This window comes from Enhydra lutris, unplaced genomic scaffold, assembly GCF_002288905.1.
Source record: "Enhydra lutris kenyoni isolate GAN:26980312 unplaced genomic scaffold, ASM228890v2 scaffoldscaffold2, whole genome shotgun sequence".
Taxonomy (NCBI): domain Eukaryota; kingdom Metazoa; phylum Chordata; class Mammalia; order Carnivora; family Mustelidae; genus Enhydra; species Enhydra lutris.
Window position 1 is genome coordinate 49,032,026 of NW_019154086.1, and position 9,549 is coordinate 49,041,574.

Consider the following 9,549-nt stretch of genomic DNA (forward strand, 5'->3'; position numbering starts at 1 on the left):
AGATGGTTCACTTGGCTCCAGGGAATGGCCGGTGACAGAGAGTGGGCTTCCTTAGCAGGGCCAACGCCCGAGCCTCCTGAGGCTGGAAGGCATCTGAGTGGCCGCCTGTGGGGGTGGGTTAGGGAAGTGGAAGGGTGAGGCCGTGCCTGTGGTCAAGGGGCTGTTGGCATAGGTCTGGAGAGTGGCAGGAGGGAGGGCTGTGGGTAAATGGAAGTAGCTTTTTCTATTCTCTATGAGGGTTGTTTGCCATGTCCAAACGATGCAGAGTAAGTGACCGTCAGACTTTGTGCTTTCAGTTTGCTTCCGGCTTAAGGCCTTAATTCTCCTGCTTGGGTTCTTCCTGTTCAATTCTAGAACCCAGATATGGGGATGTCCCTCAAAACTCAAGCCTGTGAGGTTGTTGTTCTGTCCCCACAAGCTCAACCTCCAGGACCTGATTTCTCTTTCAGTTCCCTTTGGTTACAGGAGCGGCTGGGCACCTTTCTCAGAGCTTTCTGAGGGCCCTTTCGACTCAGGTTGACATTTTGCTCTTCCACACTATGCCCCGAGGGTCTACTCTCCCATGGCTCTGGGAAATCCCTGCAGGAAATGGCCTCTTCATTCAGTAGGGCAATCAGTCTGCCTCCAGTCTCCCTTTGTGACTGACAAACCCAACTGACCCTATCATTTACATCTCACTGGAGCCCTTGCTCATTCAGTCACCAATGGTAGGTGATTATACTAGGGCAAGTCCAGGATTTTATGATAATAATAGCTACATTCATAGCTTTCCATATGCATATCCTCTGCCAAGTGCTTTGCCTGTATGAACTCGTTTATCCTCGTATCAGTCCTCTTATCACCATTTCACAAATGAGGAAACTGAGGCCCAGGGGGGTATGTAACTTATACCAGGCAAAGTTGGAATTCAATGCCAGACAGTAAGCTTCCAGAACTCCTAATGCGAGTACCCAGCAGGGGCACCTGACTTGGGAGGTCAGGGAAGGTTTCCAGAAGGAGCTGAGACCTAAAGAATGAAGAATGAGGTAGGAAGGGTGTGACAAGGATGTGCCCGGTGAGATGCTGGGGAGGAAAAGCCTAAGCCAAAGAGCGTACCTTTTGTGGTTCTCCAGGCAGTATTAAATCCTGCCTTGAACAGAAAGACTTTGTTCCCATTTATGTTTGGGTATCTTATCTATTTGATTGTAGATAGTAGCTTTTACAGTTCCTCCCTCAGTTATGACAGGTAATCTCAGAGCTTCATTGAGTTACTGGTTTCTGAAAGTTTGTTCACATCCTCTAGACTGTAAATTTCTTGAGTCTGGGGTACCTGTTTCTCTCCCATGGTACCTCCCCCATGCCTCAGTCCGTATTTGTTAAATATACCAATAAACAGAATTATTTAGCCTCAGAAATGATATATATACATTTTTCTTCCTTTTCAATCTGATAAAAACTAGGAAAAAAAAAAAGCCTCAGTCATAAAAAGGCTCACAATTCTTATCAAACATTCAGAGGATACATTCTGAATAGCCAAGATTCCTTATCCAGGAAGAAAATGGCCCATAAAACCCTACACTGCCAGCAGTGGTTCCTAACTCTGCCTGCGCAATGGAATCATCTAGAAAGCTTTTAAAACATACTCATGCCTGCCTGGGCAACAAGACATTCTGATTTAATTCTTCTGAGATGGGACCTGGGCAAACCCTCATATTGCCTTTTTTTTTTTTTTTTTTTAAAGTTCCTCAGGTGCTTCTAATGTGCCACCATCATGGCAAACCGCTGGGTCAGACAATATCATCTTTTCCCAGAGATCAAAGAAAATGACAGAGTTGCTCAGAAGGGTGAGAATATCCTCAGCCATGGGGCTCCTGGGTGGCTCAGTGGGTTAAGCCTCTGCCTTCGGCTCAGGTCATAATCCCAGGGTCCTGGGATCGAGCCCCACATCGGGCTCTCTGCTCAGTGGGGAGCCTGCTTTTCCCCCTTTCTCTCTGCCTCCCTCTCTGTCTACTTGTGAGCTCTCTCTGTCAAATAAATAAATAAAATCTTTAAAAAAAAAAAAAAAAAAGAAGGTCCTCAGCCTTCACCCTTCACAGTGGAGACAGCTGACGCAAATGGAGGCAGAAAAGAGCTTTTCCGGTAACGTGCTCTTACTGGTCCCTGGTCTCCTGGCCTCAGAATTTCCAAGCCATGTGGGAAGAGCCCGGGTGCTGGGCTGAGGATGGAGAAGGTAAGGAATGCTGGTGGATGCGCTCGGGCCTCACGGGGCCTCACCAGCAGCCTTCCAAGCGCAGGTGACAAAATGATGGGGTTTTCATTACATTGCTGCAAGCAATGGCCTTCACGTTCACTGGTCAAAAAAGAAGATCCCCCCAAACTGTACTATTTTCAGCATACCAGTGAGGGAGGGATGCTCTTCTGCCTCTAATCCAGCCAGGAAGATAATGCTATCTGGTTCCCAGGGGAGAGCTGAGGGTTGGCGTGGCAGTCATTGTGCTGGCCAAGTTGGCCACCAGCAACTTTGTGCCATGCTTGAGTGTTCTCACCAGGCAGCAGGAAAGTGGTCAAAGAAGCAGAGGGAAACTGACCCTTCACATCAGGCCTGTGTGCAGCTGGCATGATCAACAGCAGGGTCTGAACTTGGCATCTATGTGAATGCCCAGACAAAACGTATACACGATTTGTGTGTGTGTGTGTGTGCGCGCGCACGCGCACGTGTGTGTATTTCTATAAGGAAGGGCTTCTGGTTTTCATCAGCTTCCTAAAGATTAAGGCTGAAGCTTGGCCTGGGCAGCTTCTGCTCTGAGCTGGACACCTATTCATCACCCACACACCCTCTGCTAGCTAGCAGATTTATCCGGCTGAAAGTAGCAGGGCTGGCCAGAGCAAATGACTGAAGTGGATGGCATTCATCTTTTATGCTCGGCCTCAGGGTGTAGCTTCCCCATTTGCAGATGGCCTGAGTACAGCGAATTGTCACCAGCTTTGTCTTCTACCCCATCTTCCCTCCCTGGCCCAGCATAAGTACTCTCCTGGCTTCCCTACATCTCTGTCCTTCCCTTCTGCCCTTGTGCTTCCAAACCTGGATCCATTTCTCTCTGTCTCTATGCAGGATCATTCCATTACCCTTGACTCCACACTTCAATACTCATGTCTGTCTTGTCTTGTAAGGTCCTCCCCAGCCTTCTGGTTTCTTTACCACGCTGACTTGTCACCCTCAGGATTCTGGGTTGAACTTCCAGGGTGGTGGGCAGAGGGGCAGTGCCCAGGTCAGCTTTTCCTCCCTGGAAGCAGAGTCCAGGCCTTGTCTACTAACCAATACATGCTTCAGAAAGTCCGTGAGGAAAACACACTGTCTGAGAAAAAACCATTACCATTTTGCCTACTGATGCTATACTGCAAGAAAAATAAGAGGCAACCACATAATGAGTTTTAAATGTGGCAAAAAAAAATCCTAATCACTCTTATTTATATAAGCTGTTTATTATGCACACCTAATTCTCATGTGGCACAAGAATGGTGTCTAGATCATTAAGTGGGTCAGTTTCCTTTTGTTTCAAAGCTAAACTGTATTCAGGTACGTCAGACTTGAAAGTTTGCTGATCCTGTGACAGGGCTGTCTGTTTTCAATTTAGGAAAAAAAGAAATCATTAGAGGAGAACGTTGGCCTAGATGAGAAAGCTAGGGAAGAAAGAGGAGCCTGGTAGGTCAGGTCCCTCGGCAACCTCCGTGACTTACTGTATGATCTTAGGCAGGTCAATTTACCTGTCTGGGCTTCCTTGCCTCTCCCGCCCCCCACTTCACCAAGGCTGGGAACACTGGGTACTGGTTTTCAATTATTTTTCTTTAAGCAGTCGCCCCCTTCCTTTTTTTTTCCCTTCCCCAAATGAAACCTGTATGGAAGCCCAAAATATAAAGCAGGTGAAACAAGAGATGGCAAAGTCTGCCTTTGAGGTGTCTTCACAGAATGCTGGGATTCCTGACTCATCTTATGATTTATGACATTGTAAGAATGGGGCGGGACCAGCAAGCACCCCCATGCAACTCTCATGCTTGAAGGGGGGCCCAAAATAACACCCACATGGTGGGCAGGGGCATCACAGGAGCATTTGTAGTGAATGTGGACTTAAACTTGAAGTTCCTCAAGAAAACAGGTGGAGGGAAACATTTCCTTCTGAACTTCTGAGAGTAGTGGTTAAGATGCACCCTTGGAGTTCTATCACATTCAAAAAAGTTTAGTCCAATTTTATTTCAAATTGCCCTCTCCCGGATTATTGGAGAGGATGAAATGAGTTGACTTATTCTTGGTTTCAAAAGAGGCAGTTCTGAAACCTGTGGTCCCCCAAGCTCTGAGATACTAAGCCATTTGTCCTAATGGAACAGCACATACTGGAGTCTAGAATGCCACAGGAATATCACACCACTGCAAATTACTAGGTGGTACTGAATCTTTAAAAAACAAAACAAAAGAAAACGGAACTGAAACAAAATCATTGCCCTGTTTTTGAGATGCACACTTGATAAGAGCTAATCAAATCGCTTTTGAGATGATTTTCCTGGAGGCAGAATTATTCTGCACAGTTAAACAGCCCTCTAGTTTCCTCCTTTGTTATAGCTCTCTATGTGTAAATACAAGGCCTATATGGTGAACTGTTTTCTCTCTCACTTAAGTTTCTGAAGACAAGGCCTTTTTGTCACGGTATGCACAAGACCAGTCAACCTTACAAAAGGAGTCATTTTCTGCTCAATTTCCCCAACTTTCCTATGATTAAAAACTTCTAACTCCAAATGCTGTTATTGTACTCTAGATTGTTTTCTTTCCCTCTGCCCCAACAAATGTTTAAATTGTCTCTACTCTTCAGGATTCCCCCCACCTTTTTTTTTTTTTTTAATGCAGTCTGACCTTGAAAACGGAGAAGCTGGCTCTCCTTTTCTTTTATATGTCCTAAACTATTTTAAAATCCGGGCCCTCTGACCTTTTTACAACACTCTTCTTGTCTGACACACCAAATGCTAATCTGAAAGCCAAGAGGAGGTAAAGGGTCTGGGGGGTTGGGAAGGGGATGGAGGGAGGTACTATATATCTGGCATCCGTTCAGAAATTCAGAAAATGTTTGTGCAACCACTCCCCCAGCCAGGATCCACCGCACCCCCTGCCTTCCAGCACATTAATAAAAAAAGATGCGAGCAGATGAAATTGGAGAGCCCGGAAAGGACACCCAAGGCGGTCGTAATTATGTACCCGGAGAAGCCCAGTGATCACCATCCCAGAAGTCCAGCCCGCATCCCTCCCCTCCGACATCCACACTTCGCGATCAGGACCCCTGGAGCTCCCACCCCCCAGCCCGCAGAGATAGCGGGTTAAACTTGAAGCAGCACCGCCCATTAACGGCTGGTGTGTGACCAGCGGAAGGACCGCCACAACTTCTGCACGTCGGGGCGGCAGCGCCGTGCACCTTAGGAATCATACGTGTTCTTTCAAAAGAAAAAAAAAAAATACACTGCGCCCACAGGCCTGGACTACATTAACTTGTGAACCGAATCTAACACACCCCAGCAGAGTCCATCTCGCCCTCAAACAAAAAGAAAAGGTGGGGGTGGGGGGCGAAGGCACTTTACCATCCTGTCCGGAGCTTTCCAGATACTCGGTCAGGTCACAGCCGAAGGCACTGGCGGCTCCCTTTCGTTTCAGCTTCTGCTTGGCACCCTTGTTCTTCATGAGTTAGTCCCAAAGAGGTTGCCCCTCCGTCTCCCCCTCCCCTGTGCGTGGCACCGCGCCTAGGCCGGTCTCCGGGGTCAGATCACGGGCTGCGGCGCGGCACTGAGGGGCCGCATGAGCGCGCGGACGAAGAGCGGCCCGGGGCAGCGCGCATGGAGCCCGCGGGGCGCTGAGCCCGGCGCGGCCGCGGAGCCTGGAGTCCACGGCGCGCTCCTCCAGGGCCGCGGGGCGGGAGGCCGGGCGGAGCTGGCGGCTGCGGGCCGGCCGGCCGGAGTGTCACTTCCTCACTCGGAGTCCCGAGGACTTTCACGGACTCCTGCGGTGTCTTCGGGTGTTTTCCTCCGCCTCGGAGGGAGGGCGAGCTCTCCTCTCCGCCTCTGCAGATGCCCAGGAGAGGACGAGCGCGCGGCGAGCGGGCAGCAGCCGGAGGGCGAGCAGACAGCCCGGGGGCTGCGTGGCTCCTCTGCCCTGCGCCCGCTGTCTTGCCTTCAGACGGCTTCGGGAACGCGAAAAACAAGCATCCTGTCTCTCTCGCCCGCCCTCACGCCTTCCTTTTTTTCCTGTCTTACAAATCCTAGGATCATCCAGCTCAGGAAATGCTGGAAGGAAGTTAGCTAGGGAGGGGGGCGGAGGGTGGAAATTTTTGGCAGCTCCGCGCTGCGTGTGTATGGGCCGGAGGAAGTAGGTGGGTGGGTTGAGGAGTGCGGGGTGGGTGGGGGGGGGAGGACGCGCTCCGCCGAGAGCTGGTCGGCGGCTCTGGAGATAACTGGGCAGCTCGGGAGGAAACCGCCGCGCTCCCAGGAGGACCCGCAGCCCCAGCCGCCCGCTTCCTGCCCCACCGCGGCTCTTGCAGGACGGCGGGAGGAGGCGCGCTGGCCTTCGGGACGCAGGGTGCTAGGTGGAACTGTAAAAAAAGTCCTGCCTTGTTTTGATCCTCGTTGTCACCATCTCTTTGACATTTTCTATTTTGGTGCCTGTGTTCTCCTACACAAACACTCGAAGTAGTGACAGAGACAAAGACAGGGAGTCCAGCGGAGAAACCCGATGGCGAGCGGTCTTCCGCCAGCCACTCCCATCCTCCTCTCCAGCGCCCAGGTACCCCAACCCCGTTAGCTCCCCTCCTACGCTGAGGGAAGACTGGAGGCTGCTGCCTTGTAACCGCTGCCCAAGAAATCAGATCTCTGGTTACAATTTACACACACACACACACACACACACACCACCGCACACACGCATTATTGCAAGTTTGCCAAGTGGAAATGATTTGCGGGGTATCCAGGATTTAAGGTGACTGATATTCGAGCATAATAGGGAGAAAGGAGTCTCCCAGGCCATTTGATAATTTGTCTCGAGTTTTCAGGAGGACGTGATTTTTTTCTTCTCCAGTTAGATCTGAAATTCCTTGACTTCTGTGTACTCAGCACACAGTAAGCACTCAAATTCTTGTGATTTAACCATTTGAAGATTAAACTTCCTGTATAAAGTCAAATCCATATATAGACATTCATACAGTTCAGATTGCTGACGGAAACTTTATAGTAGTTACTGAATCCCTTTACAGTCCCTTAATTCCTTATGTATCACATTGACAGTGAACTTTGACCCTTAACCTTTTGTCTTTGCCAGAGGTCACAAGTGACAGCCTGCCTTCCGTATCTGGCTCACAGATGTGTTTGGTCTGGCATACACAACGCTTTAAAATTTTTTTAAATTGCATGCCAACTTTAAAGGGTTAAGAGATTTCACTTAAGAGATCTGAGTTTCTAGCTCCTCTTGCAAAAATGGGAGATACGGTAACAGGGAAAGTGCAATCCCACATGGCAAGGATTGCTGATGCCCCGCTGTGACAGCTCCCTTTCAGGTTTGCACCCATCTGTCTTCCTCCCCCCTTTGCACCTGCCTGACTTCTGGAGCCACTGGAGTTCCAAACCCAAGCTCTGTTTATGGGGTCTCCTTCCTTGCATTTTCCATCTGTCTCTCAGTGACACTAGCATAGCCACCGTCATCTTGGCTAGACATCTTCAAGTAACCACTGACTCATTTCTTTCCTCCCAACCCCACCTCCAGGCTAGTCCTGCCTGGACTGATGAGTCCTTCAAAATGCCTCTCCTCTGGGTTTCTTTTTTTCCACACCCCTACAGTAAGGATTGTTCACTCCTCAGTTATTAGAAAAACTCATAGTGGGATTTGCTGAGTCCAGGCTCTGCCCACTTCTTCCATCGTATGTACTAAAGCCTTGACAAACCTTCCTGAAGTATTGTTGTCATATGTCTGCTTTGTTCAAAACCAGTCAATGACTCCCTGCTTTCTAGTGCCAGGACAGCAATTTCTAAGCATTAGAGAATCTCCGGTAGGGTATTCAGTGTGATGGCTTGTTCCTCCCTTTATAGAGAAGCATTTCCATATGAGACAATAATTATTACTATTAACATTTGTTTAGGAGTTTACTTTAGTGAGCGCTTTCATAATCATTCATTTCATCTATCCTACAGTGGACTTCATCATTTTGACAGCAAAGGAGAGAGGCTGAAGGGGGTGCTTTTTTCCTGGGTCCAGGCTCCCAGAAGACAAAATATGGATAAATTGTCAGGTTTAAATTACCTTTTTCAATCCTTGAAAACAGTCTTTTAACTTTTCACTTTGGAGCAATTTCAGCTTATAAAATCTGCAAATAATAGTCAAAGAACTCCCATTTACCCTTCACTCCGCTTTCCCAAATATTAATATCTGCTATAATCAGAGCATAATTATCAAAATTAGGAAATTTATATTGATACCATAATATTAACTAACCAACATCCCTTATTCAATTATCAATGAATTTTTAATTACATGTAATTTTTGTTAAATGTCATCTTTCTAACGATAAAGTCCACTGGTAGTTTACAAGTAATTCTCATACACTTCATAGTGTAACGTTAGCTATGTATCAGATCCCCTTAATCACCAACAAACCCAGAAGTGTAGGTTGTCGCAAAACAGAGTTGCCTAGGTGAACCAGGAAAGCTGGTGACCTTGACACAGTCCTAAAATTCTTCTGTGCTTTCCTGAGGATTCCCCAGGGGGACACCACAATCCTAGATGTTTCATCCTGTAATAGCCTGAGACCTTTTCGTCCCTGATTCGTGACAAGTCATGTTAAGTTGGGTTCAAGTTGTTTAGTGTTGAGGGTTGAGGTAGTACTGAGCACCGGGCAAGGCGTCCATTATGCCTGGGCTGATTAAACAAACATTTGATATACGTTCATGGGGGTTCTTTGTCTTTATTTGATAATTCCCAATAATCTACGCTTATGGTCAAAAGAACTCACAATTTAGCAAGCCAGATAATGAAGCCACATGGTAACAGCAAGACTCAGGAAGCTAGAAAACTGTCCCCCTCCCCATTTGTCCCTGTCCCCTTTCATTGCTGAGTATGCCTTATGATAAATGCAAACTTGAAGCTAGCCCTTATTCTGGACACTCTATTTTTCTTTCTCTTTCCTTCCTCTGCTTATCTCTTCCTCTTCTCATTTTTCTTTCTCCTTGCTTACCCGAAGATGTGTAGCTTTTTCTGGGTCTGCTGAAGAAAATCAGATTTGGGTTTCAAAGGGCTTATCTGTTGGGCTGGGGATTTCCTAGAAAGTAGGATTATATGGAGATTGTGTAGGAATGTTAATAGGAGAACGACTTAAGCTGTTTGGTGGTAATATAAATGATCCCTTCAGTAGATTATCGTGAGACAAAAAGCCCTTTACTCACATGGAGTTCCCACCATAGAGTTTTTTGTTGTTACCCATGATTTATCTTATTTGCAACTAAGACTGGTGCCTTAGTTCAAAGTGTGCCATCTGCATCCTTCACTCACCAATG

The 9,549-nt window shown here is 47.7% G+C and overlaps 1 protein-coding gene across 1 annotated transcript in view; it reads right to left on the reverse strand.

Moving 5' to 3' along the window:
• LOC111148930 (Rho GTPase activating protein 31) overlaps positions 1-6,143 on the reverse strand; it is a 112,711-nt gene extending 106,568 nt beyond the window's left edge. Inside the window, exon 1 of the mRNA XM_022505743.1 lies at positions 5,599-6,143. Coding sequence (XP_022361451.1) covers positions 5,599-5,698 — 100 coding nt within the window. The 5' untranslated portion in view covers positions 5,699-6,143. The remainder of the gene's footprint in view (positions 1-5,598) is intronic.
• Between the last annotated feature and the right edge of the window lie 3,406 nt (positions 6,144-9,549).